Source organism: Xyrauchen texanus, chromosome 7 (assembly GCF_025860055.1).
Source record: "Xyrauchen texanus isolate HMW12.3.18 chromosome 7, RBS_HiC_50CHRs, whole genome shotgun sequence".
NCBI lineage: Eukaryota > Metazoa > Chordata > Actinopteri > Cypriniformes > Catostomidae > Xyrauchen > Xyrauchen texanus.
In genome coordinates this window covers 25,997,579-26,019,749 of record NC_068282.1, presented here as the reverse complement: position 1 = coordinate 26,019,749, position 22,171 = coordinate 25,997,579, and the positions used below count along the sequence as shown (strand labels likewise).

Sequence of the window (22,171 nt, the reverse complement as noted above, 5' to 3'; positions counted from 1 at the left end):
AATTTACTCAGTGTTGAGACATAGTGGACCTCATTTTAATTTATTAAAACAGATTTTATCAATAGTATTCTGTAGTTTAAACAGAAAATAAACTAAAACATTTTTGAGCATTGAGACAAGGTCCTATTACTTTTTAATGCAAAGAACGCTTATAAGCTTTTTTGCATAGTGTGACAAACTGGCAGGACTTTTTCCCTCACAGAGAGGGACCAGATATCTCTCTCCCCAGGTTTTAAAGGTGCACACAGTAATTTGTTTCCTAATTTAAAGAAATGAGTATATATTTTGAAACATATGTATAAAATCACGATCACTCATGTGAGATAAAGAGTTCAGTCATATTAGTTATAACCTTATAAAATCCCTTTTATTCTACATGGGGAAGGGGTGCCACATGGGGGCAGCCATGCAAGCATCACATCACCAGCTGAATCCTACTTGCTATATCTCAGCATTTGTCCTGTTATTGGACACTTTCATTAATGGGTTAAATGAATCCTGGCTTACTGTGCAGTGAATTTCTACAATGGCATTGGTTATTGAAAACTTCTCTGTTTGAATGATGCAGCATTCAGGCCACTGTCAGTGTAAGCTATAATTCGACAGTGCATATTTAATGTCACCTTAAGTGTTCCTTACATTCATTTTAGCATTGTTAAGATATACTGTTATGATTGATACTGGTAGATGGTTTATGTATGCCTTTATTTGATTTAGATGAAAATTGGCTTATGAATCCAGTCTTTCTTCAGTGCGTCAGAATCACTACATAATACAATATTTCTATTACTGAATTTTACCCTCAATAGAAGCTAGTCCACTTAATGTACTCAATTATTGGCAGCTGAAAACTTATTTTTCCTCTATACATTCTCTGGTAAACTTGGCCATGACATACAGAGAGAAGTCTAGTTTTACTGTAAGTGTATATTGACTTTCTCTTGACCTGTTCCCTTTTATCTTTAAGGCTGTAATCACAAAATAATTCAATGGAATCAGAATTTGACAGGTGACTTAACAAAAGGTTATAATTTTTTCTGGTTTGAAAAGGTCAATCTAGTGAATTTGTACAAAGAGCAGCAGAGTTGTGTGGAAGTATGTGTAGATCACTTGTGTGCAGCCTCAAGCAACATTATATACCATAGGGAAGCGTTCTTTCCCCAATATGAAAATTAAGCACATATTCACATCGTCAATGCCAACTCTGGCTCCAAATAGTTTTGCTGTAAAAACACTGCTCTGATAAATATGTGTCAAACTATTCTCTGTTATACAAGTGTGCAGCAATATATGATGTTTACATTTTCAAATGGCTAAAGAACTTTTGACCTCATCCATTAAAGAAATTAAAGAGCAATGAGTTGTCTTTGAGTTTCCAATCCTGTTTTCTCATCCAGAGGCCCTGTTTGAGTCTCATACAAAAAGCAATAGTTTATCATTAAGGCTAGAGACAGATAAAGGAGAGATAATAAATCAAACTTGCTTAATTCAGTCAGTTTCTCAAAACAGAAATGATAACAAAAGCAAAATGAACAAAATAACAATTTCTAACGTAGGTTCGTATTCACATCTCCTTGCCTGAAGTTTTACAATTCCTGTCAATCACTATAGCAACGCACCCAAAGAGTCATGAAAGCGCTCAAGTTCTTCACGTCAGTGTTGCCCCGGGAGGAGGTGGTGTGACAATGTCGAAGAAACAGAGTGTGGGAATGCTTTGCTCCCTCCTTTCCCTTCAGGCTGGAGCTGTGGTCGTCGCTGGATGACTAGAGTGAAGCCTCTCTGATGTCTCTGTAACTAAGAGCTCTCTATAGCATCCAGAACTTTCATGATTTGCTGTTTGATGACTTTAGTGGCATCACCCGCATTCGGTATTAAATACCTTGAGAAGGAAGATGAGAAGTGTCAACGTACAGACAAATAACAAAACAAGGAAATGAGTGCAAGTGCCAATACATTTTATGCTGTGATTTTTCCCCTTAGTGCCAGCCAGAATAGATGACAACTTGAACTCTGCTAAAAAGGTGGAATACATTTAAATAGGACAGTCTTGTGTCTGGTTACAGTGATAGTACCTCTCCACAGCCACTATCTCCACTCCTGCAGCATTATTGTTGCCAAACTTAAAAGTGATGAGCTCTGGATGCTTCTTCTTAGAGGTGATCTTCACCACAGAGTTAAGTGCCTGCCTGGACTGGATGTAAGCAAAACCTTTACGGGCAGCGATCTCCCTCAAACAGTACATGTGTGTTGCAGAGATCAGGAGATGGCTGCAGAAATAAATAATAGAATTATACATCCACAGTCCACTGAAGTTAGGTACAGACTCAGTCTGATTGGCTGAAATATATCATAAACAGGTTTCTAATTCTGACAACCTGGGTCACTTGATCACAACATTATTCATTAATACAATGGCAGTATACCAATGTTAAAGGGATAGTTCACACAAAAATGAAAATTCTCTCATTATTTACTCACCCTCATGCCATCCCAGATGTGACGACTTTGTTCTGCTGAACACAGACAAATATATTTAGAATATTTCCGCTTTGTAGGTCCTTACAATGCAAGTGAATGGTGAACAGACCTTTGAAGCTCCAAAAAGCACATAAATGCAGCATAAAAGTAATCCATAAGAATCCAGTGGTTAAATCTATATCTTCTAAAGCAATTTGATAGATGTGGGTGAGAAACATATCAAAATGCAAGTCATTTTTTTTATTATAAATTCTCCTCCCTGCCCAGTAGGTGGCGATATGCGCGAAGAATGCCAATCGCCAAAAACAAAAGTAGTATGTGAAAGTAAAGGTGAAATTAGAGATTAATAGTAAAAAAGAACTTAAATATTTATCTGTTTGACCAATCATAATCGCTTCTGAAAATATGAATTTAACCACTGGAGTGATTTAACTTCGATTCCTGGATTACTTTTATACTGCCTTTATGTGCTTTTTGGAGCTTCACATTTTTTGTTATTTATTCACTTGCATTGTATAGACCTGCAGAGCTAAATTATTGTACTAAAAATATTTGTATGTTTGTGTTGTGCAGAAGTCTTACACATTAGGGATGGCATGAAGGTGAGTAAGCACCAGCCTCATGTCTTCAGACAGGTAGCCTCACCTTGGGAACATGTGTCCAGTCTCCTTAACCTCATTGCATGGAATATGGTGCTTCACATCTGGTTTGTTTATCCAAGTCTGAATATTGACAATCTCTTTCCTGTCATCATCTGATATTGATGAACTGTCAATCTCGTCTAAAAGAAGAGAAGAGATTTGAGATCACAAGTATCTCAAATGTTGAACTGAATTGTACATTCTATCTGTTTGATTCTGTTCGGTCTGTTTTCTAAAGACTGGTCTGTTCTTAATAAAGGTACTGAATGCATTAAAACTGGATGCATTGACCTTTGAAAGGAAATAAATATGTTTATTGGACAGTCCAAGCAATATGAGAGACTACTACAAACTACAAAAATGTGAGATTAATCATAATTGTTCATTTTAGGGCTTTCAATCGATTACATTTTTAAATCGGATAAATAACATGATATACCTATTAATTAATAGTGTATATAAATAGTTGATATATAGTTGTTTATATACTTAGAAAGATTATTAATATACTTTGTAAATATAATAATTCAGATAATGAAAATGAATAGCATATTCATAAATACTTGCTGAGAAAGGCACTCAAATAACAATAATTCAATATATATAATGATAGTTGATTTAAATACTTTGAATTATTATATTTATAATATGTATTATATAATATTTCTGATTATGAAAATGCATTACATTATTGTGGCAGACGAACAAAGCTTTATTTAGACAATACAAAAAGTGGCTTTTTATGGCAATATATTGTTTATATCTATATTATTGAACATAAGCCTCTCAATGGCCTACAGTCCACAGAAATCAAAATTTTTCAATATGTCTGAGATAGAAAATCCCTTACAATAAATCAAAAAGGAAACGTCAATTTGGTTGTGTCACATCATAACATCACAGCATTCGCCAAGTTAAACGTGGTTTGAAACTGAGAAAATCAAGTTTCGAGACCCCTGCATTGGTATTTGTGCGCTATCCAGCTGTGATTAAACGCAAGAATGCATTCTCATCTTGTGCTGTTGATAGTGTCAAGCAAGCCTCAGTGTGGTTTGTTGTCTGTACAGCTGTGCGTTGCCCATACAGCTGGAGTTTCGAAACAGGTGGTACTTCAAGCTTGAATTGCTCCAATGATAGAAATATTCCTTATTACGGTCTGGGGACATTAATTATTTTTTATATAACTAAATTCACACTAAATTATTGCATTAAATAAGCTTAATTAATGTACATCTATTTGACAGCCCAAATAGAATGGCATTGATTTGATGAGTAACAGGTACTCAACCCTGCTTCTGCGGACCCTTCAACCCTGCACTTACAAACCTGAAATTTACCTGTGTCATACTCTTCCTCATCACCGATGCTGAAGACAGGCTTCACACCCCTGTACGGCTTCCCCACCCGATCACTGCTGCTCACATGCCTGAAAGCGGAAAGGCATAATTTACAAGAACACTGGAAGAATAGAGGCTTTTCCTTCATACCAACATTGTCTTCCTTATCCTAAGACAGGCATATTAAGAGCATGGCAGTGCTATGGGATTAGAAAAATGTAGTACTGTTAGTTGGAAGAAAGAGAGGGAGGTTAAAATGTTTGCCACTGTGGGATGAGAATCAAGGTGTGGAAGGCCAGGCACTTGTAAATCCTTTTAAGGAGTATTATATTGTGATAATGAGCAAATGTTTATATTTTAATCACAATTGCCGCATCCTTATACAGCAGTGGGTATCATCTCTATATAATATGAAGGCCTGCAGTCTCCCACCACACAAGATAAGGGAATCAACAAGGAGACATATAGCAGTACTGAGACTTCCAACTGAGACGCAGACTGCTGGCATAAACCAATGAAAGACAGAGTGGCACGCGCAGTGGTTGTCAACACTGAAATAACAGGCAACACTGTCGCAGAGTGACAAAAAGACCTAGGTGTTTCTGCTTCCACCATTCTGAGTGTTATTTGTAACCTTGGTTGTCCTACACCTGTGTTTGAAGGTCTGGTGGTGCATTTCAAAATCCCTAATTCTAGAATGTTATGATATTTCTAACCCAATGGAGAATTGAATCAGGAAACCAGAAATTCAAAAGTGAATGCACTATAGATGCATGTAATGCAGATGCATGTGATGTCAGAGCACACATTATTGAGCTATTCAATATGGGTTTTAATAACCCCTACAATAAGGTAAAGCTGACAGCGCCACCTTGAAAGGGCAGGTTGCAGGTACCGGATGCAAGCTGGCTCAAACAAACATTAGTGAAGTCTTACCGCTCCAGTATCCCCTTGTCTGGCCAGGGCAGATTGAAAGATATTCTAGTGTGAAATAACAGGGCATAGGTCGGGAGGATGATTAAAACACAAAGACTCCAGGAAATCAAAACCTTTAAATGAAAGCCTCAAACTAATATATTTAAAAATAGATATATTTTTGGAGAAATTAATGTGTTTACCTTTCATTATATCCATATCAAGTTTAATATACAGTAAGTGGGGGTGGTAAAAAAAAAACATATCAAAAATTTGAAGAGATCTGTTGATCAGATGTCCCTCAAAGGAAATAAACATTAAGACATAAATACAGAAGATGATGCTCACCGTTCCACAGGCGTGGAAGTGTTCTCAATGAAGTTGATCACCTTTTCTTTTACATTTACTGACTTTGACTTAAGTGCAAAGGTCATTTTGTTGACAAGTGATTTAACTCCTTTGCCATCGGTGCTCAAGTCCCCCTATTTTAAGAGAGAGACTGAATTAAATGAAATACTGGGGGTATTTTATTAGTTACCACAACGGAATTCAAGGAATACTGATAAGACAACAAGTAGGGATGCACCGTTGTAAACATTTGTGGCTGATACCAATAAAAAAAAAAAATAAAAAAAAATCGATTTATAAGTAAACCAATATTGTGCAACTTACCTTATTTTGTCATCAGATCACAAAAATGCTTAAAAAAAAAAAATGCATTTCACTGTTCTAAAAACAAATAATTTCCATTGATCACTGGATCTGTTTAACAGGCCAAAATGAAGAGAAAAAAAAGCCACAGTGAAAAGGTGCATACATAAATAAAGGTGAAAAACATAAAAATAAATAAATAAATAAATAAATATGATAACGTGATTATTAACCTGAAAAGAGGGTTATTTTGTACTTCTAAAATAGTTTGTTAAAAGTTCTGCACTTCTTTTTTTTCTAAATTAAAAAGCAGCCTTTTAAGGTTTAGTAATTGCACAAAGCCATATTGCAATTTCAATCTTAATTCAATCAATCATGTAGCATTAAAAGATATCATACCGATATCTCAGAAGTCGAAGTATGATGGTCTCAAACATTTTGGATGGTTTCCCTCATCATGAAGCCTATAGGTAAGTGATGCTTTCAGAACTGTCCCGTCCATTTATGGCAATTTTCAACAGAATAAAATTTAAATATTACATGTTCTTAGGAGTGCCAACCCTTCTAGATATTGTGGCTATTGTTATTTCTGGATTGTGCATTTGAATTCAGAGTTTTAACTAAGTGTGTAACTGATTAATTATAAAGCAACCATCCGTTTATCATTTCACCGTTTTCATGCTTATTACCGATACATCGGTGCATCCCTTACAACAACAGTATCTCTTTTTTCTTAAAAGAATATTCTGGGTTCAATACAAGTTAAGCTCAATGAACAGCATGTGCCACAATGGTGATTACCACAAAACAATATTTCAGATTGTCCCTTCTTTTCTTTAAAAAAAAAAAGAATTGTATAAAACTTACAATGGAAGTGAATGGGGCCAATCAATAATCATTAAAATACTCACTATTTTAAAAGTATTGCAACAAGACACAAATGATATGCATGTTAACATGATTTTAGTGTAATAAAATTGCTTCCTAAAATTTGTGTCAAGTTATACAATTTTACAACTTATTTGCCATAACAATGTTCCTCCCTGTATCCCGGTAATTTAGCAGTCTGCTAAATTACGCTTAAAACAACTTTACAGCTCAAATAATACATGAGTTTAAACAGAAGAATTAATGTTTGTGTATTTATAAAATTATAAGCGTCAAGTTTCTGCCTTTAAACATTCAGAAATTGGCCCCATTCACTTCCATCGTAAGTGCCTCTCTAACTTTTTTTTTTTTTACATACATTTTTGAGGTAATCAAAATTATGCCACACATGATGTCAATTGAGCTTAATTTGTATTGAACTCGGAATATTCCAATTATTTTGAAAAATTCCTTGTTTTACTTGCAATGCCCACAAGATGGCAGCAAATGCCAATGAGAAAATGAAAGCATGCGTAAATAAAATGAGTGTAAACTTCAGATTAATACACAAAAAGTGTATTACACACACACACACAACTCACATCTACTGAGCTGAGGCTGCAGTGGGTTCCTGAGGTGCTCACAATCCAGTGAACATAAACATTATCTGGACCCTCAACATTTATATCTGCCAAGTGCTGCTGCAATGCTGTGAAAAAAAAAAATTCAAATCCATCAGCACAATATACTTTAACTGCTGCCGTCACAATGTCCCGATTTTATTTATTCATCATTAATAATTGTTTCAAAGTTAGTCAGAAGGTACAAGAAGCAACTATGAATCACATTAAAAGTACAGTTAAAATAAAATAGAACTTACCCATGAAGCCGCCTTTTGCTATGCTCACATACTCTTTGTTTTTCTACAAAACAATAAAAGTTCAAATGTGTGCTTAGATTTACCTCTTCTAAACAGCTGTAAAACACTACCAGTAAAGCATTTGCAATCACGGTTTCATAGAGTAAATTCAGTAGGCTGCAGTTGAAGCAGTTCTGACCTGTAAAAAGTGGGCGAGCACCATGTTCATGTACATGTCCTCCTCTTCACGTCCACTGCCCATGAAGCACAGATGCTCTCCGCTGGCCACAGAGCCTGACTCCAGAGACTGCTTCTGTGCCTCCAGAAGAGACTTCACTGACAGGGCAAACTCAGAAGGGTTGTGGAGCATCTGTGAACCACAGTACAACACCAATGCATTACAGTAGCATTCCTGAAGACGTTTCTAGATACGAGAATGGCCAACATACACAGAGCAGCACAAAGCTGTGTGCAAGTTCCTGTGTAAGGTAGTTAAAACAGCAATAACACTTTCAGTTTGATATTATTTTATTACTCTGGCTGTATACAGAGCATAGGGCAGTCAGAGACCTGTGATTTCTCAGGACAACTATATTCCTGATATTTGCCAGGTACTAGGGACATTTTCATGCATGGTATTGACAATGAGTCTGGAAAGGGATTTAGATGGCCAAGGAGGAGACGAGAACCAGCTTGAAAATAAAATTAAGAGTTTAATGAGAAACTTAAGACACAAACACAAATGACAGACATGCCCGTAAACAATCTCTCTTTGTTTACAAAGTCGGCCTTTATCCCTCTCGGAGGCTTGATAAGGGGCCCGCCCTCCGCCCTGTCACAGAGTCATTCACACGGCTGGCGCAATGGAATGAACAAAATGCCGGCATCTCGAGATGCAATTTTATCCTTGTGTGACTCCGCATCTACACGAGTGGGCGTTGTATTTTGGCTTTGCTATACGGAATGCGTTATTTAAATAAATTGAAACCGACTGAATACTGTTCACAAGACTCTAAACAGTCATCTAGACTTTCTTTGAAGTGCTTCTACTGCCACAGAGCCAACAAAAGTGAATCTGGTAAGAAGCCTCAATGTATTTTCATTGAAACCTGATTAAAAGGTAAAGAGTAGCATCTCTAGTTTCTTTAATATGCCACTTTAAATAATTCATTTATTTTTAATGATGTCCACATTCGTGGATTTTGGGAAATTATTCCCTCAAAAGTTGAAAAACATGTCATTTATTTTGAATAACTTGCAACATTAACACATTTGTGGGTCATTTCACTTCATATATATAATTTTAATATACAATTCAAAACATAAGTCATGCTGTCCACATATGGACATAAATTTTTAGGAAAACTATTTGCTCTTGAAAACTTTTTGGGGGGCTCGTTTATTAGGTGCTACTAGTTACAAATCATAAATTCAAATGGTAAATGCGAGCAGTCATGCTCGCATCTCAAGAGGTTAAAATTTGAATTGCTATTTTTAGTTCAAAGGAAATGAAGCAATTCATATTAGGCTTATATTTACACAAATACAATACTATCTATAATTCATGATAAGCCACAGTAAAAACCCTTCAGCCCAACTCGCCTCATTCTTACCAAGTCAGAGTCCAAGTGAAAGGCAGTGGAGAGGTGACCAGCATTGTACTGCTCTGCAGGACGACAGTCAACAACAAAAAACCTCACACCCTCCTAAACAGCACAAGCGCACAGGAAGGAACACTAAGAATCTGTAATACTATGTACACTAATTATGAAACAAAGATGATGTGAAAGTTCTCAATATCAGAGGTAAAACACTTGGAGTTGTTACTCACTGGTTGTAGCTGGTTGGCTTGAAGGATCTCAGGGACAGATACAGGCATACAGAGCGCCTGACTCAGGTCCATGTCCTCTTCCTTTAGGGCCACCAGACTACTGCCAAACAGATTATGGTTCTCCTACAGACACATACAACAATCCTTTGCATCGGAATGGTAGTCTTATCAGAACAATATAACTGCTACTGTTACCAAGTAAAACTGCCGATCAGGTTTATTTTCTTATACCCAATTAGTAGTGATGTATTTCTGTCGTTCCTTTTTTCATTTAAATTGAGATTTATTCTGGAAAAGCTTTTATTTTGGAGTGAAGCCCTTTCCGTTTCTGACTGGAGATTCTCAACTCCGGATAAGCAGATTGCTTCATGACCCAATGCAATTATTAAACTGCAAAAGGCTGCTTTTTAATTAAATAAATATGCAGTCTGTGTGCCTCGTGCTACAAAGTGAATTAGCATTCTGCTCGCTGTCATCTGCTGCAAACAGAGCGTGCAATGCTCATTATGGTGTTTTCCATGTATGAACCAAGGAGTTCTAAATAGGTATGAGCAGCCGGTGTCGGCACAAAACCGGCTCCACACATTCACTTTAAAGCATGAAGCACATGCAAATTATATATTAATCTCATTAAATCACAGCTTTTACGGTTAAATAATCATGCTAGGACATAGTCTCAGCCTAAGATGGCACGCCCACAGTCCATGCTCTAACCATTGATGCACATAACACACAAATTTGGAAAACGCTTTCTCGGACTACTCAGTGCAAGTTTGATGGAACTTCTGCGAGTAGCACACAGGACTTTACATCAGCCCACCTGGAAACAAAGTAGTGTTCACAAGGTTCCATGCCAATACAACGAGCGAGTCTGAGGACAAAATAATCTGAGTTTTCAAAGTTTGCCAGGTTAGTGACATCTTTTAAAGATATTCAGAATTTATTTTGAGGTACAAAAGAAAAGAGAAAATCCACGAGAATAAATACATATTCTGCTTTGTTTAATTAAATGTGAAATACTCTGTGATGAGGTTTTATATGCTCTACATGTTCTGCTATTTTCCCATGTGTTTTCTGTGCAATCGTTCGCAGAGACTGCTGCGCCATTATATAAATAATTTTATTTCCCCCTACCAGTCTTTTATTATGGTATGATGAATCTTGAATAACCCCGCCCCTAAACAGCATGTAATGACAAAACAGTGATCAAACTGTGATTGATCACTTTGCAAGTCAGTTAGAGGTATTTTTCTATCTAACTGGGCGGTTCTTGGCCAGTTGAAGCTGCTATAGATCCATGAAGTCTGGATATGCGAGACTTGCTAGGACATAACGCGATTTTAGTTTGTAAGTTAAATGTTTATGGAATGACATCTATACTTCAGATGGTATCAGTTTTTGGAATCGGAGCATTTTTATGAGCATGAGTACATGACCACGGTATCGGATGGATTCAGACACAATTATCGGTACATCCCTTATTATTATATCTTTATACATTATGATGTAATAAAGGGATCTGATTTGATTATCATTCATAATAATAATAATAATAATAATAATAATAATAATATTACTACAATCGTGGGCCAATTATGATATAGTGATCATGAAATTGAGCAAGATACATCAAATTACAAAGTATTTACTGTGATGTATATCATATCTTGAGGTAGTTGGCAAGATCCAGCCCTACGAACACAGATTTACCATAATGATTACCTTTCTAAGAGAAAGAGGTGTTTTGCTATTGTAATACTGTGCCAAAGAGAACAAGTCTTCAATGTCCTCTGCCTCTAGTAATGACGGCGACTGCTCCAGCATTTCTGAAATCAAAACATTTTACAGCTGTAAACTTTTGTGACAGATCAATGCAACCGATATTTGGATCGGATTGTTTAACCAGTGTGGGAAAACTTACTGATTATCTTCTCTTTACTGTCTCCTGCTTGAGAGAGAATGTTGTCTCTGGAGATTTGGGGGGACAAATATATATTTTTACTTTAACTCTTAAACACAGTGTGGAGCACTGAATACGATTCCACAGACTGGTCTGGTGTCACATACTTGGCATTGACGAGGATGATGAGCATCAAAAAGAAGATGAGAAAAGGGTCGGCTTGTTGGAGGTATATGTCCCACAAGGCCTGTGTGACCTCAGGGAGACAGTGGCTAGAAAAGAGACTGCCCAGCTACCGGAGGCAAATAATGCAAACAAGAACATTAGTATAGAGTTCTTTAGCATAAAATAAAATTATAAATGGACATTTGGGTCATTGTATGTAATACTGTATAACCCTAACTCGGAGTCTTGAGCTGTAGATTAGAAGAAATAACTGTAGGCTATGTAAACAAAATATATCTATATATTTTTTTAGTGAGGAGAGCCAAACACATAACATTTTCAATAAGGTCAGATAAAAGACTAACCCAGTTTATGGCATAGGAATCAGGAGTGATCTTTTTTGTGTCCAGGAATGAGCAGAGTTCAGGCTCATGGTACTGCAGCAGGAGTCTGAAAAGGTGAAATGGCCGTCCTTTTACCACACAGTCTCTGCAAAGGGAAATAACATGACACTGAATCAGGGAAACTTCCAATATAATAAACCTTAGACATGGTGCATGGATAATTGCTGTCATATTAGAAGCCCATATCAGTAACATAATTCAAACAAAAGGAATACATTTTTTGTTTATCTATATACTTAGTGGGCACTCTGTCAAAATAATTAGCCATCTAAAGTGATACAGTGCATCCCAGAAAGTATTCACAGCGCTTCACTTTTTCCTCATTGTGTTATGTTACAGCCTAATTCCAAAACTTATTAAATTACCTATTTTCCTCAAAATTCTACAAACAATACCACATAATGAAAACGTGAAAGAAGTTTGTTTGAAATCTTTGCAAATTTATTACAAATAAAACATTTTAAAAACCACATGTACATAAATATTCACAGCCTTTGCCATGACATTCAAAATTGAGCTCAGGAGCATCCTGTTTCCACTGATCATCCTTGAGTTGTTTCTACAACTTGATTGGAGTCCACTTGTGGTAAATTCAGTTGATTGGACATGATTTAGAAAGGCACACACACCTGTCTATAAGGTCCCGCAGTTAACAGTTCATGTCAGAGCACAAACCAAGCCATGAAGTCCAAGGAATTGTCTATAGACCTCAGAGACAGGATTGAATCGAGGCACAGATCTGGGGAAGGGTACAGAAAAATTCTGCAGCATTGAAGGTCCCAATGAGCACAGTGGCCTCCATTATCCGTAAATGGAAGTTTGGAACCACCAGGATTCTTCCTAGAGCTGGCCACCCGGCCAAACTGAGCAACCGGGGGAGAAGGGCCTTAGTCAGAGTGAGAGTTCTTGGTCACCTCTCTGACTGAGCTCCAGCATTTCTCTGTGGAGAGAGGAGAGCCTTCCAGAACAAGCAACCATCTCTGCAGCACTCCACCAATCAGGTCTGCACGGTAGAGTGGCCAGACAGAAGCCACTCCTCAGTAAATGGCACATGACAGCCCACCTGGAGTTTGCCAAAAGGCACCTGAAGGACTCTCAGACCATTAGAAACAAAATTCTCTGGTCTGATGAAACAAAGGTTTCATCATTCATCATTGGCCTGAATGGCAAGCGTCATGTCTGGAGGAAACCAGGCACCGCTCATCACCTGGCCAATACCATCCCTACAGTGAAGCATGGTGGTGGCAGCATCACGCTTTGGGGATGTTTTTCAGCAGCAGGAACTGGGAGACTAGTCAGGATCGAGGGAAAGATGAATGCAGCAATGTACAGAGTTGAACCCGATTGAACATCTCTGGAGAGATCTGAAAATGGCTGTGCACCGACACTCCCCATCCAACCTGATGGAGCGGTCCTGCAAAGAAGAATGGGAGAAACTGTCCAAAAATAGGTGTGCCAAGCTTGTAGCATCATACACAAAAAGACTTGAGGCTGTAATTGCTGCCAAAACGTACTTCAACAAAGTATCGAGCAAAGGCTGTGAATACCTATGTACATGTGATTTGTTTAGTTTTTAAATTTGCAAAGACTTCAAACAAACTTCTTTCACATTGTCATTATGGGTATTGTTTGTAGAATTTTGAGGAAAATTATTAATTGAATCCATTTTGGATTAAAATGTGGAAAAAGTGAAGCGCTGTGAATACTTTCCGGATGCACTGTAAATACGTCAGGCCAGCTTTTCACAACCACTGTGCAATGGTGTGCCGTGAAAGACCGTCAGGTGTGCCGTGGAAAATTAGCAAATTCCACAAAAATAAATAAATGCATAAAAAAATAAACATTTCAATTCAGGGACAAAAACTCCTCACCTTTCTGAGAAATGCGCCATTTTTAAACCATAATCGGTCACTTTTGTGCTTGTGAAGAGCAATGATAAATGTGCAAAAGTGAGTGATATTTATATGCGTTAAGGGTCTTTCTCGTGACTCGCGTCAGTGCTGCAGAATTCATTGAAGTCTATGAAGTGACTCACACACACGTTTTTGCTTCACCGATAATGTCTTTGAGAGTACTAAGCAAATAGAAATATTTAAAAACTGTCCAAATTTGTGAAGAGACAATGACTGTTTCATAATTTCTTTTAATTAAATATAGTTTTTTCAGTACCCATATAGCACTCTGGCCACATGTGACCTCACACAGCATAGCCTACCTATGTGACTTTGTTTTGTTTTTTGCATAGCCAAATTTCAAACATTACAACTAAACAAGCTACGAAGACGGACAGAAAACATGGACAAGTTCTTGAAAAGGAAACATGTTGACGATGGTTAGATGGTTATGGGATAGTGGTGTGCAGGGCTATATTGGTAATCTGGCATACCGGGTATTTTCCAGGTGGGCCGGCACACTTTGGTGCAGATCAGGGGCGAACTGGCCATCGGGAAAACCAGGACTAAGCTGATAGGAGGCGTCGCGATATGCAGAAAAAGGACAGCGACCCCGGGTGGTGTGCCGTAGAATTTTTTAGTCGTAAAAAATGTGCCGTGGCAGAAAAAAGGTTGGTAAACACTGCTTGAAGCAATCATCAGCCAGCAAGAATGTGTATCAGCCATAATTCGTGCCAAGAGCAATCAGAATAATGAATGCATAGCTATATTTGATTGCACTTTTATAATACTTATAGTTAAAATAATTATTTTCTCTTTATATTATATTTATTTATATTGCATTTACATTTTAATATGTTTTTTTAATACTTTTTCATACTCTAATGTTTTTCTAACAAGTTTATACTAGGGCTGGGAAATTCAATGCGTCAATTTTAGCGATTAATAGTTAACTTTTTAATGTTTAAAAAAAAAAGAAAAATTGCAATTAATGCAGTATCTTTTTTTTTTTTTAACCTACTGAAAATTCACTAATATTTTTCCTCACTTACGGTGGCTAAAATTGCCATATATACATTTCCAGGAGGTACATGCTTGACACATCCTAGCAAAGAAATTGTTATTATTGCGTGGAGCAGTGCACACTTAATAATAATAAACATAATAAACACAGGAGTGGATTTAAATGTACAGAGAATGATAAACTCAATATACATTTATGTTTATCTTGCCAATAAAACTTGATATGAATTGAGTCCACCTGATCCTATTATTAAACATTTCCACTGGAAAATGCAACTTCTGCCCATTACAGAATGTCCACTAATTTTATGGCATGTTTAGGCTGCATATACTTATCTATATATCAAATATTTGTACCTGTAAAAATGTCTAATTAACTATCCGCAAAAAACATTTTAAAATTCACAAATTTAAATAATTAAAATAAATGATAACTAGCCAATTTTAATATTTATGTATACTGTATATTTATAATTATATTTGAATGTTTGTTTTAAATGAACAGTGTACTATAATTAATCACAATTAAAATCACAGAATGCTCTGCAATTAGTTGTGGAAAATAAAGTTTCTAAACTGAACTAATACGTTTCACAGTGGTGAAGAAACAAACATGCCTACCGTGGGATGTATTTATTCATGACTGCATAGAAGCAGTTGTAGAGGTCTCTGCGGGGTAGCTGTAAGCCCAGGAGTGGTTTGAGAAGGTGTGGCCAGCTAAGATCTGGAGAGAAGGTGACATTTCTGGACTTGCAGTAGAAGGTCATAACTGACTCCACATCTGATACCAGGTCCCGCCCTTCCTCCACTGGTACCCCCAGCTGATCTATATGCAGAAGTTTCAACATTAGCACCATATAATTAAAAATGGAATCTCACATACATTAAAGAAAAGAATTAATACAATAGACAATACATAAAATACAATCATATACATTACATTTTACATGTACATTTTAGAATAAAATCTTCATCTTATATTGAGTGCACATTGATTTTCTGATGAACCGCAATCTTAATTTAAACAATAATGATTATTTTTTCTCTCCCATTTATCTACCCAATTTGGAATGCCCAATTCCAAATGCGCTCTAAGTATCTCAATCTAGGTGGAGGGGGACGAACCTCAGTTGCCTCCGCATCTGAGTCAGTCAATCCCCGCATCTCATCACGTAGCTTGTTGAGCACGTTACTGGAGACATAGTGCATGTGGAGGCTTCATGCTATTCTCAGTGTTTGCTCTCACAAATCCAAGCACAAATCAACACATGCCCCAATGAGAGCAAACCACATTATAGTGACCATGATGAGGTTACCCCATGTGACTCTACCCTCCCTAGCAACCAGGCCAATTTGGTTGCTTAGGAGACCTGGTTGGAGTTACTCAGCATGCCCTGGATTCGAAATTGCGACTCCAGGAGTTGTAGTATTTACTCGCTGAGCTATCCAGGCCCCAACAATATTGATTCTTAAATACCAAGATCTATCTTTTACTCAATGCAAACCCCTCTTCAATGCAAGTAAATCACTTGCAAATATGACCAAATTTCATGCTATGTAACTAAAATGATCCTTTCACTGCATTTAGAGTAAACATTTGGTTTGACTCCTTCCGTGAAATGTACACTCACGGAGCACTTTATTAGGAACATCTGTACAAATACTTATTTCTAAGATTACCTAATCATCCAATTGTGTGGCAGCATTAAAACAATCATGTAGATACCATCAGAAGAACATGTTGGGAACTTTATTAGGGCCACATTGTTCCATATAAAGTGCTCAGTGAGTGCATATCCAAAGACAAGATCCACGCATTACATATGTCTTTGAATAATGTGTCTTTAAATAATATCTTTTAATGTTCTTTACAGTCACTTGTTGACCAAAAACATTCTAATCACACATAGTAGGGATGAGGTAAAGAAACTGCACAACTCCACTGTCGTTAATAGTCCCCAACCAAATCACTTCTGTGAGATGGTTTGTAGAACTGCCGGTATTCTTCAAGAGACAGTACCAGGTTTTAGCACATGATCTACAAATCAATGTAAATACTTTTAAATAGTCTAAATTATGCATGTAAACAATAAGCATGTAGCAAATAATATAATATAATATAATATAATTATATATATATATATACACACACACACATACATACACACAGACAGACAATGAATTGTCAGGATATTAATAACGTGAAAAATGTCTATTACAATTGGAAACATATTCAGAACTTCTTAAACTACTTCAAAGAGTTCTCATCAAAAAATCCTCCACATGCAGCAATGACAGCTTTGCAGATCCTTGGCATTCTAGCTGTCAGTTTGTCCAGATACTCAGGTAACATTTCACTCCATGCTTCCTGTAGCACTTGCAATAGTTGTGGCTGTCTTGTCGGGCACTTCTCATGCACCTTACAGTCTAGCCGATCCCACAAAAGCTCAATGGTTTAAGATCCATAACACTCTTTTTCCCAAATACCTGTGTTTCTTTGCCCACTCTACCAGCACCCCTGAGTCTTCTCTTTACTGTTGTACATGAAACTGGTGTTGAGCAGGTAGAATTCAATGAAGCTGTCAGCTGAGGACATGTGAGGCTTCTATTTCTCAAACTAGAGACTCTGATGTATCCTCTTGTTTAGTTGTATGTCAGTCTTCCACATCTCTTTCTGTCCATGTTAGAGCCAGTTGTTCTTTGTCTTTGAAGACTGTAGTGTACACCTTTGTATGAAATCTTTTTTGCCAATTTCAAGCATTGTATAGCCTTGACTGATGAGTTTCTAGAGAAAGCTGTTTTGTTAACCTATTATTTACCTTAAGACATTCCAGTCTATTGTATATTGTGGCAACTCAAAAACAAACACAAAGACAATGTTAAGCTTCATTTAACAAACCAAATAGCTTTCAAATGTGTTTGATATAATGGCAAGAGATTTTCTAGAACAAAATTAACAATTTAGTATGATTATTCAAGGATAAGGTGTTGGAGTGATGGCTGCTAGACATGTAGATTTGATAAAAAAAATGACTTTTTTCAAATAGTGATGGTGCTGTTTTTTTACATCAGTAATGACTATACGTTGCGATCAGTTAAATACCGCTTTGGTGAATTAAAGTACATTATTTTTTTATTTAAGTTTATTTAGATAGGGACAGATACAAATAACATAGATAAACTTTGACAGTAATCTGATGCATGTATCATAATGTTTTTAGCTATAGCTAATTTGCAACATTTGTACCTAGAAGGGCTTTTTGGTTAAATGTAATACAAAGATAAAAATGTAGTGCAATGGAAAATAATAAAGTAGGATTAAAAAAATAGTATACAGAAAGGGCAAATTCAAAAAGTCTAAATATGTACCAAAATCTGTATACAGAAAGGGCAAATTCAAAAAGTCTAAATAAGTACCAAAATCTGTACATTATTGCAAACTTTTGGCTGCCAGTGTATATTAATATATATGCAGTATAACATCTTATTTATTGATGGAATACATGGATTTGTAAATTTTTAAAAAGCTAAAATGTGATCAAAATGTTGAAATAATGATAACAAAAAATTTGTAAAAAGAGTATTTTCGTAATGTTCCAAGTTAGAAGGTCCCCTGTATAATTAACAGCATTAGGCTAGCTGAGGGAGAATTTCTTTCATTTTAAGGAAAATCAAATTGAATCGAGAAATCTGAATCAGTACCCAGCCCTAAAATTGACAGCTTACAGCTTGAGCCCTTTAAGGACTGTTTTGAAGCTCACAACCTTACATATTTTGTAAGAAAAAAAAAAAAAAATGCTGGTTTAGTTTCAAGATATTCTTTACAATTATAATCATCACTGAAGTACAAATCATTTGACAAGTCTATCTTAAAACTACAGAACACAAACAAACAGAACTTGCGGGCAGGTAATAGTTTGTGCAATGCGTGGTTTTTCATACATGGTGTTCTGAACAACCAGCATAATGTAGAGTGCCTGACTCCACATTCATAGACCATGTATGCTGTAAAAATGTAGCACGTAACCGGTAGATAGCACAACGAAAATGCGGTGAGATGTGGAAAGGTTATTCACCAATGATCTGTTGACTGCGACTGTGAATGAGTGTCTGTTCTGGTAGGTCCAAAGCCCCATCCCATGAGGAAAGACTGTCTCCTTTACCAGACACGTTCAAAGCAATCTGTTAACGCACACACATTTAACATCAGAGCCAGAACACAAACAACAAATTGACAAAAGTATAGGAGAGTGAACAAAGAGAGTGATATTAAGGAAAATAAAGGCTATGGGACTGCAGTTCAACATGGCTCCTGCAAGTCATATAATCCTATGAGGGGTGTCTGTTTAAAGGGGTTGGCTACAGTTTCCTTAATGGACCATCTGATCGATATGGAGGCTCTCTAAAGCCCTTTGGGACCCACTGACTCTGCTGGAAAACACTTTAAAAAAAAAAGCTTTGCATGGATCTTTTATGTATCCTGTCATATGCGCGAACACTTTTCTGTCACTCTTCTCAATACAGCTTGTACGATCTTTCTAAAGCTTATTCATAATGCTGATAGTCAATATTTCTACATGACGCTACACAGGTAGTCAAGCCAATTTGTCTTTAGACACACACACTTACCATCCATAACTCTGCCCGTTGTGGTGGGGGTAGGTTTCGGACCTGGATGACATCATCCTGGTCAGCGTCCAGATCACAGCCTGCGAAGTCAAGAGCAACAGCCAGATCCTCATCCCTTCAGAACACACACACACAGATCCCAGTAAGATCATGGATAGATGTGTCACCACCATGCTAACCAGATCTGGTCAAAACAACTGTGAATGAGGACATGCCAGTCAAGACTTCTGTTATGAAAATGTATTTTTTTAAAAGCCACCTTTACAGCCTTGATTTTAATCACAGAAAAAATAAATACTGCCCGGCATCTACCCCCCATTTAGACCTGGTATTAAGACTTGTTTCTGGTGATCCGGTCACAAGTGGTCTGCGCTAAATACAGGTGTAAACAGTCTTTAAAAAAACGTTTTGTGATTGGATCAGAAGGTACTCAAAAGTGCATGTGACCACATCGCATTTTAAGTGTGAAATGCTGTCTGTCCAGAATGCGTCCTGGACGAAGCGAAGCACAATCCTTCACCTGTCAATCAACCACTGTACTAAAACAAGAGTTTTAAAAGAACCTTAATTTGCGAGTGTGGCTATACAGAGATACACATCTGAAATGTCATGAGGGTGTTTAAATGATGAGAAAAGTCCTGGCATACTTGAAGGGAGGTGGCTGACATTACAGTGGTCAAAAACAAGACATAGCAATCATTCCAAACTGAGGTGAGAAAACACAAGTTCATTCTTCTATTCATACATTAACAAGAGCACTGGGAAAAATCGATAGATGACAGTGTAAAGCTCTGTCTGTGGTTAACATTTATGTTCACAGTCACAAGCGGAAGCAATAAGCCTATCTCGCCCTCACACACACTTTGCTTTTTTTTAATCTCTCTTTGGAGTCCATTCTCTTCCTGATCATTGTCAGGAAAAACAGGAAGACCCATATTCAGATATAGAGGAAGAGGACATAAAAATCTATCCTACAGAGGCACGTCTCTGTGTGATGCCCCAGTGTGAACATTTTCTTTCAGTCTACTGCTATATACAAATAATTTAAAATCTAACAGATTAAATCAAGCTAGCTAAGTAATTGTGCCAACTGTCCCAGTATAACAAACTTCCTCTATAGGAGTCAAAATATATTTTTGTCATACGAGTAGATGTTAACCGTGACCTATGTTATTGTTTTGTACTACACAGAGGACATGTGTAACATAGGACTGATCATACGTTTCAGTTCAAATACTCAGTGATCGCTTTTTTCTGAAATATATCAAACAAACATTTGGGATCAGAGTTTACAAACCCATCATTTGAGCTGAGAGAGATGTTTTACAGCAGAGAGAAAACTCTCAGTAGACACTCGAGCAACATTGGTGATCATTTAAATGGAGAAACTAGAAATGCCAACTAAATCACGTCCGTGGAGTTGGCCATGGTAACGTCATAACCCTAACCATGAAATGGTAAACAACCCTTATTATGATCGCCACACCATCATACACATCACAGATCTATTGTTTGCTAAACTACGCTAGCACCAAGCAAAAGCTGATCTAACAACCAAGTCATGAGAAAGCAATGATGAGATTTACTAGCGTGGCAAAACAATACTGAATCGTTTAGGATAATAGATGATAGAGGTCCAAGAATGAAAAGTCTACGACAAACTGCTGAATGAGTGGTATTGGGAAACAGCTGGAGTCTCCTCACATACTGCTTTGATTAGCCGGACTAGCTGCTTAGCATCGCTGTCTTCGTGTTAGACAAACAGTTGACGTGTATCATCTGGGCTTTAATGGCCCTTCTTCAACGGGTTACACGTTTTAAGTGACAATATCAAATTCGGAACGGTGAACAGTTCTCTGGTCAAATTAAATATAAGTGTTTTCTTACCAACTGCCTTGAAGCACTTCCCCTAAAGCATCCGCCATTGCTGTGGTGACGGTCCACGTCAAATTGCGTCGTAAATACCTGCGTCCTGTCGCTAGGACCTCACGCTCGCACCGGACACCCGTTTATTGCCAATGTACCAAGCGACAATTAACCATCTACCATCAGATAGATTTGTCTGATAATTGCAATAATGTTAAAATATTTTCAGTAATTTCAATAATCGAACGTCATTTTTTCAAACATGAAAAATCATCATCCCACTACACTGATCAGTCAAAGTAAGATTTCAGCTCAGCAGGACTACATGCTCTCCCAGCTCTTACTGACATGACACATACTCGTCACACTGTTTACTCCAGTGAATACTTCTCATCGTCGGTCTACTTTACATGGATAGTTCACCCAAAAATGAAAACTCTCTAATTTACTCTCATTTACCATTATGCCATCCCAGATGTTTCCTTTATTCTGCAGAACACAAAACATAACTAAGCTCTGTGGGTCCATCCACTCCAAGTGAATGGTGATCAGACCTTTGTAGCTCCAAAAAGCATAAGCTTTTTCAAAACAGCATAAGAGTAATCCATACTCCAGAGGTTATATTCTTATCTTCAGAAGCGATAGAACAGGTGTAGCTGAGAAACGGATAAAAATGTAAGTCCTTTTTTTTTTTTTACTCTAAATCTCCATTT

The 22,171-nt window shown here is 37.0% G+C and overlaps 1 protein-coding gene across 2 annotated transcripts; it reads right to left on the bottom strand.

The window, feature by feature from the left end:
• Nucleotides 1–13: 13 nt before the first annotated feature.
• Nucleotides 14–21,613, bottom strand: tbc1d23 (TBC1 domain family, member 23). Of its 2 annotated transcripts, XM_052129790.1 has the most exons (19): nucleotides 21,480–21,613; nucleotides 19,593–19,707; nucleotides 19,040–19,145; nucleotides 15,585–15,789; nucleotides 12,010–12,133; nucleotides 11,647–11,771; nucleotides 11,501–11,547; nucleotides 11,302–11,405; nucleotides 9,580–9,702; nucleotides 9,362–9,454; nucleotides 7,948–8,118; nucleotides 7,770–7,812; nucleotides 7,492–7,598; nucleotides 5,720–5,853; nucleotides 5,393–5,437; nucleotides 4,457–4,545; nucleotides 3,124–3,259; nucleotides 2,073–2,267; nucleotides 14–1,879 (listed from the first exon to the last, which is right to left on the bottom strand). In XM_052129790.1, the coding sequence occupies exons 1-19, from the start codon at nucleotides 21,515–21,517 to the stop codon at nucleotides 1,795–1,797; spliced, it is 2,085 nt and encodes a 694-aa protein (XP_051985750.1). In that variant the 5' UTR covers nucleotides 21,518–21,613; the 3' UTR covers nucleotides 14–1,794. The 2 variants fall into 2 exon arrangements, with proteins under 2 accessions (XP_051985750.1, XP_051985751.1); XM_052129791.1 differs by lacking the exon at nucleotides 5,393–5,437.
• Between the last annotated feature and the right edge of the window lie 558 nt (nucleotides 21,614–22,171).